The sequence below is a fragment of the Struthio camelus genome, chromosome 14 (assembly GCF_040807025.1).
Source record: "Struthio camelus isolate bStrCam1 chromosome 14, bStrCam1.hap1, whole genome shotgun sequence".
Classification (NCBI taxonomy): Eukaryota; Metazoa; Chordata; class Aves; order Struthioniformes; family Struthionidae; genus Struthio; species Struthio camelus.
The window spans coordinates 9271940-9286785 of record NC_090955.1 but is presented as its reverse complement, the minus strand read 5'-3'; the positions used below and the strand labels follow the sequence as shown (position 1 = coordinate 9286785).

Genomic DNA, 14846 nt, shown 5'->3' with positions numbered 1-14846 from the left:
CCATCTTTTGGACAGCCTTCAGGGAGCAATTCCCCATGGCATTATCTGCCCACTTCAACTGCTGCACTTCCATTTCTACAGTCCTTGTAGTGGTTTCTCTTTATTCCTTAGTTTAACCTGCAACGGTACGCAATTCTGTGTGACCGCATACAAAAAAAAAAAAAATCTTTCAAGATCTTATGTGTTTCCTTTGCTTTAACTTAAAAGCCCTTAAGCTCAATTTCTTCAGGAGTTAGCTTCACAGGCCTCATAAAAATATGTTAGCCCTCCCTCACCCCAGAATAATTACAGTCTAACCCAAGACAGGCTAGGAGACTGGGCAATCTGTGTCTAGGTCCACTGCTACTTTTTAGCAACATGGGACGAGGTACTTGGCCATTATAGCTGTTTCCCCACCCAACTCCCCTAAATAAATAAATAAAGCAAATCTTGGTTACCACACTTGGTAAAGCATTTTTTTTAGCTACATGGATGAAAAGCACCTGTTTGCTGAGTCATATTATTATCTTCATTACTATTATTATTAACCATGTGTCTGTTATAAATACAGGTTACGGTGGGCGTAGGTGAGGGGCTTTGCTCTTACGGTCGGGAATGATCTAGTTCATGTTCACCTTTGGACAGTCAGAGTCCAAAAGGGTTTTGTTTTGTTTTGTTTTTTTTGCCCTAAAACAAAGTCCGATAGTTACCAAGCAAACCAATGACCAAGGAAACATTTGAAGCACCAAGAACACAGGTGCTGCTTTTCACCAGCACTTGCCCCCACTGTCTCAGGGACAGCCTGCTAGCCTCGTTTTGCAGAATTCAAGTTTACACCAGCGATACTTCAGCTAAAGTATGCTGCATGGGGAAACTAAGGAGCAGCACCTCAGTTCCCCTTACTCATGCACAAACAGCCAAGCATTTCATCTAAGTTAAAAAAAAAAAAAAAAAAAAAAAAAGCATGAACCATGCCAAATCTGGCAAATGCCTTCCTAAAAATCCTTCTCTTGTTTGGGTGACAGGGTCCCAACATCATGCTCGGACAGGGCAGCTATGAGCCTTTCCACACCAAACTTCTCTGCCTCCTTCTCAATCTTTCTGCTCCAGCTGATTGGCTGTATCTTTTTCCAGGGACTATGAGAAACATAACTGTACCCTTTTTCCTGATGGGACGCTGAAGCCTGTCGTTTACCACAACTGAACCAGAGGGTGGAAATACTACACCTTTGAAAAGTCTTTTGAAACAGTGTCTTTTTCTCTTAGTCTCTCAACAGAGCTCGTTCTGTGTGTTCTGTAGGTTACCCTGCTCCCAACCATACCAGCACCTAAAATTGCTTTTTGAGACTTGAATATATTGCTGGCAAGACAATCAATTCAAGTGGTAAGGTGTATAAGATTTAGAGATAAAGATATATATATATTTAAAAAAAACCCAATAATAGTAAATTCCTGTAATATGTCTAGTCTGATATGAAAGCTCTCCCTCTACAGAGAGACATCTGCTGTGATTACCTTACAAAATATTAAAAAAAAAAACACACACAAAAAATAACTTTCTCTGTGAGAAATAAAAATAAATCCTAGTGCAAATATAAAGCTCTGTAAACCTGGTCCTATGAGAATCTATGGTTAGTAAACGGCAGTTAAAGCAGGTTTATCCTCTCACAGAGAGAGCTCACATCATGGTTTCCACAATGATATGAGTTGGCTTGATCAATCCGCCATTTGATGTTCCATTGGAGCAGAAGGGGGTGCTGCTCTCCGTTTCTTTGGACCACCGATTCACTTCCTTAGGGGCAGCCACCGCTTTTATCCTCTGAAAGGGAAAGAAAGCAAAGGTGAGAAGGCAAAAGACAACTGTCTCCTCTCCGCGCGCAGGGTGGAGGACATAGCAACCCCAGGAAGGCAGCAAGTGGCATCCGAGGTGTGCATATGCTGTGTGACTGCAAGCACGATGGGGACAATGCTACAGCCCTGATGGTGAGTGGGGTACCACGTCCATATGCTCCTTTTGGACTTCCACTCAGCTGCAGAGCTTGACTTCAGGCTGGGAAGGTGGACAGACCAGAGGACATGAAGAGGGTTAGCCAGCCTCCTGGATGCTGGATTTTCTGTGCTGCAGCTGCTCCTCGAATTGCACTTCCTCATTCAGAAACAACTCTGCCTTTCAGTCCAACAGTTCTTGGCCAAGTGGCAACTTCTCTCCTACATCGCCGTTCACAAAGGACGAACTAAATGGCATCTGACCAGTGTTTACTCTCTTCTCTTTCCTAACATGGTTTTTGAGGAGTGTTTTGGCTTCTTTTAGACTTTTCTCTCAATAGATGGTGACAATGTAGGCAGGAAAATAAACACTCAAGAGAATGTTCTGGCCGCAGCTGAAAAAGACTATTAACACTTGGAGGAAAACATTCGAGTGTCTCTGCTCCAGGAAATGTTCCTTTTTCATTTTATTCCCTCTTCTTTTTCTAACCCAAAGTATCCCACTTTCTCCTCCAATATCCTGCTCTGCATATCAGACGGTCTCACTAGGGAAAAACAAAACTAAACCGAAACCTCAGAAGAGAAGTGCTAAGCTTAATGCTTGCACAATCTCTAAAAACTTTCTCCTGGAAGAAAAACAAGCCAGGAGAACCAGTGCTGAAATGTGAAGGGCAGGAGATTGCATTAAGATCTGAACTTGAGCGACTCCACACTGTCAAGTCTGAATCTGAATCCAAGATTTCCAAAGCTCAAGGGAATCTGCATCCAGTGTTTTGATTTTGACTAATTGGAAAATGAAAACGGCTAAAAAGTGAAGCACGTTGGCACCGGGGTTTGATTTCTGTTCAGCCCCCTCAGAGTGAAGGCAATGCCTGAGAGCCACAGAATCTACAGGTGTATCTGAATTTCCCTGACATTCAATGAGCTCTTAGACAGCAGGGTTTGATCCGGGTCTAGCTCTATCCAGCTTCCCAATGATCTTTAGGACGGTGCTTCCTTTTCCCAGCTGGCTCGAGAGCAGCAAAGAAAGGCTTTGCGTGCTTGTCTGCACACGAAGGCAACAATTTGCCAAGCTGAAAACTGCAGAAGTGGAAGGCAAGTAAAATCATCTGGTGTTTGTTTGAGGCCAGAAGGCTTTGTGTTTGTTCTGCTTCTACTGTTTGCCAAAAGGACAGGTGATCTTTAACAGTCTTATTTGCATTTGCTGCAGGAGAGGTAGCCAACTTTGCCCTACCTGGACAAGGTGCCAGTTTTGCAACCGTTCCGCTTATTTTGTGTAAAACAGAGCAAGTTAAAGCTCCCTTTCTCCTCTACACAGACAACTGTACACATAGGCTACACACCTGGTCACGTTACGGTCTAACTTATCGAGCTGATGAGGAAAGGCAGCATGTTGCGGCCCATATGCCCTATAAGCAGCCCGGTCTCTTAAAGTAAGGAGAGGTGAGGGCTACTTCCCCCGACCATGGGATCTCTCTTTTCCCAGTTTCTGTTAAAGCAAATCACCTGGAGTTGTCGTCAAATGCAAAGAGAACCTCCTCCCGCCCAACTCAGACCTGAATTCACCCTCCCACATCTGAGCCAGTCTCTGCCCCATAAGGAGGGTCCTTAAGGTGGTCCTTACCTCAATGAGTGACCCATCTGACTGTATGATGCGGATGACCATCACCATAGGGATGCAGATCATGGAGGAAAGGGCAAGAACCCAGCCCAGGCCAATTGCCCAGTCTGGGTATGTGTAGACCTTGTTGTAGGTCAGTGGTTTGTACTTGGCCAAAGAAAAGATAAAGCACCCCTGTGTGGAAGAGAAAGGAAAACAAAGTGAGGCTCAAAAAGTGCTGAAAGCAGCAAGGCTCTGGTGTTACCACTGGCGCTAAGGAAGACAGGCAGCGAAAGGCAGAGCTGACGGACACACAACGTATTTTAAGCCAGTGAAGCAATCATTCAGCCACTTAAATTACTGAAAGAGCCCTCTGCATCTGCTTATAGGCAGTGTTGCTTGACAACAGGGCGCCGACAGATGGTGCTGAGCAGCCGCAGCACGCTTCCTGGGGCTTTTCAGGGCTAAACAACTTGCTGTACATTGCAAAGAGCTTACTGGGATGTTCTTCGCAGCAAATGAAATATTCCAAACTAGGTGTCTGCCTCACACTGCTGAGATCTTTTCATTAAAATGGCCTCGTAGTCCTATTACTTAGAGCAGGGAGTGCTTTTTGGAGAGTGAGTTGTCTATGTCATGAAGCTAACATTTGCCAAGCCGAAGAAAAATCCACCTAGATTTAGCCGGCTACATTTTGCACAGGCACAGCAGAGAGATGTCACGTTGACAGGTAACATCGACAAAGGTCATGTCTTGGAGGAGTATGTTCAAGCCTCAGAATGCAGCAGTTCAGTTAAAGAGAAACAACAAGATGGAGGCTTGGTCCTGCAACATGGAAGACGTGAAACAGCAGGGTCAGTACTCACCACACAGAGAACTGGTGTGATCACGATCCAGCTCCATTTCATCCAAGGACCAGGTCTGTATCCAATCATATCCTCAATGGCATCATAAATATTATCAGCGCCTGTAATGGACAGTGAGCACATTTATCAGCTGTGTAAGGTAGTGGATTACGCTAAGGATTAAGCAGGATTACAGCTGCCTTCCTAGGTCCTGAGGGCTGCCTGAAGGGAAGAATAACCCCCTGTCTCATGAGAGCCTGAAGATGAGGGTGTCAAACATATTCCCTCAAAAGGATGAGCAGCTGAAACCCTCAAAAATGGCCCTCCACCCTCCATCACACACGCTCCACCCTCCAATCTCTGAACATGCTGGAGGGATCATCACGGGAAGGACACAACAGCAAATGGTACACCCAGGCTCTATGGAAATTTGATCCAAAATGCAGGCTTTTTTTGGTTTTGCCTTTTTAAGGAGACAGAACGAGTGAAGAATTAGGGAAATGACCAATCTCAAATTGCAAACATTTTCTGATCCCTCCAAAGCTACTGTCTCAGGAAGCAATTGAGGCTACTGCCAGGCTTTGGCAATCAGCACCGCTTGGAAATAACAGGACAGAATGCACTTTCCATTGGCTTTCTTCTCATATTTTCTATTTGGTTGGCTTGACCCCTGCAGACAGCTTTGAAAGGAAATTTTTTGAGAGACAAACAGAAGTTTTCACGGCTGGCCAAACTTTTAACGCTCATCTCTAAACTTAACACATGTAAATGCTTAATTGTGCCTTTCTTAATCAGCAATGGAAAAGCACTCATTTTTTTTTAACGAAAAACACTCGGGACTGGCTTGATCTCAGATTGCCTCCAAGAGGTCAGTGCAAATTTATATTTATGGCAAGAGTCTGCTGCTGGGAAGACGACTGTGGAATGGCTAACTGTTAAATGTTTGGCTAGCAAAATTGTCACTGACTCATCAAAAGGTATTAGATGAAAGGATTCTCACTTACCATAAACCCAGGCTACAGCAATACATTCAAAGAATGCAACCCACAAAAGGCATACACCACTAGCTGCATAGTAGTCAAAGAGTTGAAAAACATACATGCCACCCTGTAAAAGAGATGCATCATGGATTAGGATCCAGCAGGAAAAAAACCCTGAGCAGTCCAGGCCCAGCTCCAAATAAAATATGTTTGTGAACAGCAACTGCTTGCGAGGCACTTCTTTATGTCAAGTAACATCTACTAACCTATCTTTATGACTGCTCGCTAACAAGCAGCAATGATGTCAAACAGCTAGGTAAGGCAAACACCTGGCATTTTCTTCCCCAGAGAATACGCTTGTTTACTATAGAAAGCACTCTAAAGAAGAAGACGATTAACCAAAACTAAGCCACTTAGTATAATCGACTGAGACGCGTAAGTCTTTCCTTCTTAAAAGTATTTTAGGGTGGGCATTTATAGAAACAAATGACGTAAAGAAATAACAGATCTTTTAGATAAATGCCCCCAAAATACTAAAAAAATGCAAGTTAGCTCATCAGGAGGGTCCTCATTTATGAACTGAGTGGAAGGACTGCCTTTCATCACAAGAGCGCGTCTTGCCAACTCTTTTTTTCAGCTTAATACTGAACTGCTAGACCCATTGCTCTCACTACATGGAACTGTATATACCCTGCACCTCTGCTTGAAAAACTGAGTTTGCTAGGCACCGCTGTTACAGGTAGTATTTTAACTCCCACAACGGTCCTCTTCTAGTCATTTTTAAAATCTGTCTTGAATTTTATTTTGGAGATAAATATCAGTGCAGCCACTGGAACATATTCCAGTCTTGTTTATACTAGAATAAATCCAAGGGTATACAATTGATTCAAATCTGTGTAACTAAGATTAAAATCTGTTTCCCTGCATGCACTGGATGGAATCTTAATCTGCTTTACTGAAGGTGCCCATTGCGTTTCATCATTTGGAGCCAGATGTTAATATTCATACTCATGTTGATTAGTACCTTAGATCAGATTGGAATTAATGAGATTTCAGTTCTCGACTCCTCACACTGAAAAGGGGGGAGTATTTAGCTCTCTTTCAAAACGCTTTCAGGTCGAGAGATGAAAGAGGTTCTGGGGGTCTCAAGAACCCTGTTTTTCGGATTGCCTAATTCTGTGCAGTTTGATTTGTAGTGTAAATTGGTCTATGCAGTGACCGAAAATGAAGACTATTTCAGCATCTGTGTAACTTACCTCAGTCACCATAGTTAGTCCCAGAAGATAGCTAAGGAAACATACTATAGCGATGAAGATTTCCCGTCGGTAACCCTTCCTTAGGAAGGATGGGTGCAGATCAACTAATGACGTGATCTGTCCTTCAACTTCAACAAACTAAAGGAGAAAAGGACAACAAAGAAATGTGACTCGAAAAACACCCACCAGGCATTTTATCCTAGCTCATAATTAAACAAACACTCCACGGCAACACTGGAACTGTACTCTGTGGCAAAACACTACTCTGAACCAGTAACGCAGGATCCACCCCTTACAACCCAAAGGTTGAAGTGTGGGGGTAGTTTTCAGTTTGGAACAAGGTTTCAGAATTGCCGTTCATTTCCTAGCATCCTTATGAACTTCTAAAGGGACTCTGTAAATGCAAACCACAGGGATAAAGGAACTTAATTCGATGACAGGAAGGCACTTATGTGGCTTTCACGCCATAGCTGCTCCAGATGAATATGAGATGTGCGCTAGCAAAGAGGCAGAGTGAAAAACTCTCAAAAAAGCCTAAGCCTCCGGAGCGAGGACAGTACCTCTCAGTATCTTTTCTTCGATGTGCCCCAGCACCTCACAGATACTATTTTACCTCATTCCACAATTAGATATAATGCCACTCTTGGTTTTGCTAGTGAAAATCCAGCCAGTGGAAAGCAGGCTTTGATAGGCAGCCCTTCTTGACTGAAGTTGTCTTTCCTAAACCTGCGCGCAGAGTACTTATGACTCAGGCTATGGGATGCTTGTTTAACAATAACAGATCTGTTGATACATTTCCCGTACAAAAATTTGGTAAGCTACTTGCACGTGTATAACAAAAGCGCGGCCCTGAACAGGTTAGCTAAAATCTTAATTTATGCAAGACAAAGTATCTTCTTCCTACCCAGTGTCTATATGACTCTTAGAGTGCCCAGAAGTGCCCTGTAAATGGGACTTCAGCTCCTGGTCAAAAAGAGCAAGTTATTACAGGGCACTTCTGCAAATACACCACCAGATTTTGTTGCTCTCTGTCTTGTTGCTGTAGACTTCTGTAAAACTGGTTTTCTTTATAAATGCAACCATTTCCTTTGGTCTGATTTGATCTTAAATTGCTCTGGCATTCCAGAAACCTGCTTGACTGCACTCCAAAAAAAAGGAGGGCTGGAGGAGAGAAATTAAGCGCTCCAATTAGTTTTAATCATTCTACGCAGCCAGGAGCTTTTTAAAATTACTAGACAGCTTCCAATTTGCATAAGTACAGGCTTGCTGAACCACAGGACTGGGCACTTTCAAATTCATTTTGGAGTGATTGAAAGTTGCTCACTGGAGTTCAAAGATTAAGCCATAAAGAGCAATTTAGGACAAATGGAAAATCAAAATTATAATAGACAAGTGCACAACAACTGAGTAAAAATCCATTTATAGAGCTTTCTTCATATGGGGGAGGATTTAGGCTAAACAAACATTTCACCCTTGTCAGTGAGGTTTTTGTAATCTTAGTTACTTTCCATTTGAGTGCAGAAAGCTGCCTGTTGCCCTGAAACTTTAGCAATTTCAAATGTGTAGTCACTGCATAAACCGTAGTCACATTTGTTTCCTTGTAAGTGGACTATCTAGAAATGATTTACTGGTTCTTTTGTGGTATTCAGTCCAACATTCTTATAAGCAACCACTGGGAAAAAGAGCCTAAAAATCCTTGGACTGAACTTTCTGATTTTTTCATCCTCACTAATTAATAGCAGCATGTGCTATGCAAGTAGGAGAGCAGGAACCGTTCTGAGATGCTCCCTGGCCCGCTCGGAGGTGCTGAGGGCAGGCTGACACCGGAGAAGCTGCAGGATCCCAAGCTGTTCAGTATCTCTGAGAACGAGGCCAATGACAAGAGGATGGTTTTCTGCCCTCTAACAGTTTGCGAGGTTGCCTTGGATATACCGTCCAAAAACCATTGTGCTTTTTGCGCCTCATAAATGACTTTGCATTTCTTTGGCAGGTGGCAACCGTGGGAGCCTGTATTCCTTGTAGCTATTAATTCCTACAAAGTGTTTTAACGAAGGTGCTCACATAGTGCACCTCCAACTGAGTGCAATGGCACAAAGTACCCTGCAACAGATTTCTATAGGCTATCATCCATTGGCTATCACATACACAGTCGATCACATTTTTGCACCGATAAGCCACATCTCTCTTACCGAACATACTCACCTGGCTATCCAGTCCAAGCAACAGAAGCATAATAAAAAAAAGGATTGCCCAAAAGGTGGGCAGCGGCATCATGGACACGGCTTTTGGGTAGGCAATGAAGGCCAGGCCTGGACCTAGAGGAGAAAGAGAAAATAGGAAAGGGGGAAGGGAAGGGAAGAGAAATAGTAAGTACCAGCTCTTTGGCAGAGGTAGGCACACTCAAATGCAGGAATGCCTGGTTCCGTTCAGATAAATCCAAACGCGGCTGGAAATACCAGAAGTGAAACAGTTTGGCTCTTTTATCTGAAAACGAAGCACGCATGACTACAGCAGAAACCACAGGCAACCCCCCGAGGCCGTTGCTAACAGACCACCAGTTTTAACATCTGTCTCAAACATGCCCGTAATGGATCTGTTCCTACACCTGCCCCGCGCGGCTGCAGCGCCGGAGCGGGGAGGGGGGTGGGGGCCGAGGGGGGGGGGGGTCGCAGGGGAATGGCAAAATCCCGTCGCTAGCCCCCATGAGCACGATGAAGATGATGATGATGAAACTCTTTTGCATGCAGGGAAGGGACTCTGCTCCAAAGGCTCCCCGGGATCGGCACTACAGCACCCGCCACCTCCCACCGTGGGCCAACTCCAAACCCTGCATGATTTTCCGGAAGGAGGGTTGGGGAGGGGGGGAGTTGCGCTCCAGGAGACGGGCAGCTCCTCTGCAAACCCTGCACTGAAGCGAGCAGGCTAGTCCTGGCTAGAGCACCTGTGCCTGGCTCCCTGGAAAAGTGCCTCCCGCTCCTAGGAATGACTGGTGTCAAGGAAAAAAAAAAAAAATCACTCCCCCCGCTCGGATGCTATCGTGCCCCACTACGCAGCCGGCCTGCCGCCGGGACCCTGGGTAGCACCACCGTCAGGAGCAACCGCGAGATGGCCCAGTCTGGGATCACCATCGGGGCTGGCACTAAAGCTCCTGGCACGGGAAACAAAAGCCTAGCCGTTAGGCTGGGTCCGGCCTGCTCCGGGGCAGCAGGATGGGAGAGGCCGGCAGCCGCAGGCGGACCCGCCGCGCGCCGGGCTGCAGGGGCAGCGCCCGCGGCACTCGGGTGCTGCCCGGCCACCGCTCCCGACAGCGTTTTGCACCGAGAGAGGAAGAGCCCGCTCCAAGCGGGAGACAGGAGCGCTGCGGAGCCGGCATTTACCGCCGGCGCCGGCAGGGGCCGTCACGTTAAACCTGGGAATGCCTCTTGCTTTTTTTTTTGTTTTGAAGGAGCCTTAAAAACCAGTATTTCCCATGCTTTTTAAGCAGATGTAAGTAAAACTTTGTTTGCAACGAGGGAAGGATTTCTCTTTTTTTCCCCCCCACTGCTGCAGTGCGGGGACTGAATTCTCTTCTCTAATCTGTACCGGAAAAAAAATCTCTAGAGCTGCTCTTCCTACCTCCCACTTTTCCTTTGCCACAAGAAAGATGGAAAAAGAAGCGAGGGGAAGAAGTTAAAAAAAAGAAAAAAAAAGAAAAAAGACTTTTTCCCCCCCAAAAACTAAAGAAAACTTTAAGTCACTGAAAAATACCTGAACAGAAATAAATACAAATTAGCCAACAATCGAGCAACTAATTTTATTTAAAATGAAACACAGCTAGGATTTTATACGACAGAAGATACCAAAAAAAAAAAAAATTGGTGGCTGTCTAAAATTTGTGTGTGTGTGTGTGTGTGTGTGTGTGTTGGGGGGGGGGTGGCTTTCCCCCTCCCCGACCCCGCTCCAGCCCGTCCCGATTTGTGGATGCAGTACACCCTCCCCCAGGAGGAACTGCTCCAGGATGGCATTTGCAGTTTGTCTGTGCCGAGGGGGTGAGACAAATGCAAAAAAAACCAAAAACAACAACAAAAAAAGCCAGCTGCCCTCACTCAAACTGCCTGAACTGCCGCCGCATGCTTCGCCCAGGGGAAGGGGCCTCGCGCGGTGGTACGGCCTAGGGGCCCGAAGCGCTGCGCTAGCTCTTACTCTCCTGTGAAACTAATAGAATAGAAATAGGGGAAAAAAAAAAAAAGCCCATAGGGAACCCCGTTAAGGAGTTTTAAAGCTGTTTTTGATGTGGAACGCGGGTGCTGGCAGGGATGGGGTTTTTGGCGGGCCGTTTGCGGCCGGGGGACGAGGCCCCGCTGGGAACGCGGCCCGCGGGCCGAGGAGCGGTGGCCGCAGGCGCTGCGGAGGGGCGCGTGCGAGCCGAGGCGCCGCAGCCCGGCCTGCTTAACCGGACTCGGCTGGCAAATGGGATTAAGCCAAGGCTGGTCTTGGGACCGTTTTAACGCTGGTCCCGTAGCAGCGGGCGCTGCCCGGGCTCCCGCCTCTCACGAGCGGGTGTCCCAGGAGGGCTGCGCAAGGGTCTGCTGAGAGCACGTTCATTGGCGTTTCTCCCCCCTCCGCCGTCAGCTCACAGGAGCCTAACGGGGAAATAAGGGGTGTCGAGCACCGGGCAGGAGGGACCGAACCCGCCGGGAGGCGGCGGACGAGCCGCCGGCCCGCGCTGCCGCAGGGGAGCGGCTGGGACGTCGCGTGACGCGAGCTCCGCTGAGGGAGGCAGCGAGTGACCCCCACCCCTGGGGACCGTTTCGGCCGCGGCAAAGCCTCCCTGGGGATGTCGCCAGAGCAGCCGGCGGCGACGGGCAGCAGCCCCCCTTCCCCGACCGGCTGAGACGGTGGCGACGTCTGGCTGCGGCCAGCTAGGGCTGAACTTAACTACTCAAACTAGAAAACCCGAAGGGGCCAACGACAAAATCTGCAACGAGCCCAAAGTCGCGTTCTGAAACGACACAGCGCCACTGCTGTCCCAGGTATGAAACCGGGATCACGCCAGTCCCCTTTGAAAAACGCTTTTTGAGCTCTTGATGGGGGGGGGGGGGGGAAAAGCTCTGTAAGCCCCAGATCCATCAGTTAATTTGCATTTAAACATTGCTTAATAGTGCAGTGCTGCTATTAAATTATTTGATTTCCAAAAAATAATGCAGTGCTACTGTGAAATTATTGGACTTACAAAATGCCAAGCAACAGGAATATAGCTGCCTGTTTATCCGTGGATTTAATTAATCAAAATTAGAATAAATATTGACCAGAAAAAAAAAAAATCAATGTGTAAATACTTAAAGACACTACTCTTGGAATTGATCCACCTACGTATTTAAAAAGTGGGGCTATTTACAATTTATTCAGTAGGAATTTTCCCTTGCTTCCTGTACTCAAATAAAGCAATCAACCTCTGATAAAAATAATCATTATGGCCAAGAGACTTAACTAATTGCAATCGCAAGAGCTATGCCAATTTTAGCCACCCAAGAATCCAGCGGTGCCACCAGCCTCATTAGTTTTTCATTAGCCCTTGTAATGTGAGGTATTTTTCATAAAGACTTAACTCCTGGAGTCATATGATTAGAAGACAGATGATAATCTGGGTTTTTTTTTTTTTTAAATGGTATGTGTGCAGAGAAAAGCTTTCAAATACTATACAGGTGAATTATAATTGCTCAAAAAAATCAGAAAGAAATGGTAAAAGCACACTGAGGTGACACTGTATGAATCTGATTAGCTTTAAGCCTGCCTTGTGCCTGTTGAGGCCTGACTTGTTATTTTTGAATTCCTGGGGCTGGTAATGCCCATCTACCCTGTCTGTTCACCATCTACTTGAAAACGCGTTGCTACAGCTGCCTGTACGGATAAGACATGCACAGAAGAAAAATGTCATCTATATTGTCCGAGATATATTCACATGCTGTGAGGATTTAGCCTCCTCTAGCCGCATGCGCGTGGCTGAATATCAACGGCAAGAACACGTTCCGAATCAGGGACGACTCTAAGGGTACAGACCGTTTCAAAATGGACTTCTCACAATTGTATCAACCTCATCCTGAAGCTACATGTGCTAAAGGCAGGACTGCAACAACTAGAGTTACTGCGGACGAAATGGTCCACCGAACCCAAGAGAATTAGTTCTCCAACGTCTCTTGCCTTTCAACGAGACTTGGGAACGCGTGTCCCTTCAAAAGGCCAAGATAATATTCCCACTGTGAGCAAGCAAAACTTAAGCTATGAAAATACATAAATACTGGCTATTTGCACTTGAGTGGAAATAAAGGTAGCCTGATAAGAAGGATGGAATAAATTTTCGAATCAGTGACGTTTCTGGACCCTAGATAATGGTGTGGTTATCTTAGCGCTAATCTCAACTGAAATGGATTAACACCCTCTACGAAATGTGCTTACTGCCCTGTTAATCAAGACAGAGTAAACGACATAACCCACTGCTAACCGTCACTGCTCTAGATGCAAGCCCAAATCAACCGGTGTGAATGTGCTTATTTTTCTGGAGATTATGGGAAATCTTGTTCTGTTTTTAATTGCTTAGGTGTTAGCTGATTGAGTCTGCAGAACTTTGCTCACACGCTAGGCGGCAGTGCCCACCACCACTGCCACCAATACCATCGTACCTGACTCTGCCACATCAGCAATGTTCACCCCTTGCTCTTGTGCCATGAAGCCCAGGACGGAAAAAATTGCGAAGCCAGACACAAAACTGGTACCACTGTTCAGGCATCCCAGCAGCAAACAGTCCCTAAGTCACACATATGTCATGGAGCAAGTTAATTAAAAAAAAATTAACCCATTGTCCCTACTTTATTTACATCATTTAGCTAAAACACTAAACCCCCTTGGATGGAAACTTGCCTATAGCAGTTGTATTTGTACTTGTTGTAGCTCCCCAGGGAAGTCATTGCTCCTAAGCAGATTGCATATGAGAAGAAGATTTGTGTCCCTGCATCTATCCAGACCTAAAGGGAAAGATGGAAAGATTGTTACTACAGGCGTCATTGCATTGCAACACTCAACGCAAATACACAGTTCAAACTATGCAATACCAACAAAATACTTGCTTCCACTGAAGAGAATAGCTATCAGGTCAGGGAGAAAGGGAAAGAGAACATCACATTTGCAAATTCGACTTTTGTTGGGAAAAGAAAATAGTTAGCATCAGAGCCCACAAGCACATCATCTCTTCAACAGTCCCAGTGTCCCCTCCCCAGAAATGCTCAGTATTTCTAGTCTCTTAGTCATTCAACCGATCCTTCCTGTTGATGCAAAAATAAATGCATTCCAGTGCACTATGAAATGCAGTAAAATTGCTCACCTCTGTTTTAACTCATTTCAGTTAGAATCAGCCTACAGAGTCACTACACTGAGAACGTGAAAAGCTGGAGAAACAGGGTTTTTGGTTTTTTTTTTCTTTGGGTTTTTTTTTTCACTTTCTGGCTGTTTTTCTAACAGTTCAAACGCAAGATAAAAAGCCATAGGAATGGGGAAAAAATCAAATGAAATATCATGCACTTTAAACTACAGGAAGTGTATCTCATCTCAGTCTCATGATTCCTTCTGATACTAAAAAAAGCCCACACAGAATGATATAACATTACACTGTGAACTGTGTTAGTAAATACATAGTAAGCCATCAAATTCATCCACTGAGTCTATTTATTCACAACTTCTTTCTGTTAATGCAAGTTTGCTAATGCCACTGGAAACCACCCAGGACAGCTGAATAAGTGAGAATTAAGACTGCAGACCATCATTTCTTCCCTCCCACCATTACTTTTCAGCACCCTGCTGACTAGTATCTCCTTGGAGATGATGCTTTTGCCGGACAGTCTGAGATAACCTAAACAACTCACTGTGGGAGAGGAGCCTGCCAGCTCATGTGAATCTCTTCTACATTCGTCAGCTGTCACTCTGGGCTTAGGGGTTAATAGTACATCATAAAAATGATAGAGATCCATAAAAGAAGAAGATGCATTCATAAAACACAACATCTGCTATAAAGAGGGTGTTTTGTATAAAGAGAGAGAGACTAGAGAATGAACCAAATTTCCACAATGTTTCTTTCAATTACACTTCTGCTGCAGTTATTTAGCTACCAGTGCAGTTTTTGTTTTAATCAAATACTCATTAGAAAGACATATCAAAAAAATACATTATT

The 14846-nt window shown here is 45.3% G+C and overlaps 1 protein-coding gene across 11 annotated transcripts in view; it reads right to left on the bottom strand.

Annotated features, from left to right (window-relative positions):
* The window catches only part of SLC6A6 (solute carrier family 6 member 6), a 54965-nt gene that overhangs the window by 2147 nt on the left and 37972 nt on the right, over positions 1–14846 (bottom strand). For all 11 annotated transcript variants that reach the window (XM_068907260.1, XM_068907263.1, XM_068907265.1 and 8 more), the window contains 8 exons: positions 13544–13647; positions 13306–13430; positions 8849–8961; positions 6647–6784; positions 5415–5517; positions 4432–4532; positions 3590–3760; positions 1662–1798 (listed from right to left, as the gene is read on the bottom strand). In XM_068907260.1, coding sequence (XP_068763361.1) covers positions 1662–1798; positions 3590–3760; positions 4432–4532; positions 5415–5517; positions 6647–6784; positions 8849–8961; positions 13306–13430; positions 13544–13647 — 992 coding nt within the window. The remainder of the gene's footprint in view (positions 1–1661; positions 1799–3589; positions 3761–4431; positions 4533–5414; positions 5518–6646; positions 6785–8848; positions 8962–13305; positions 13431–13543; positions 13648–14846) is intronic.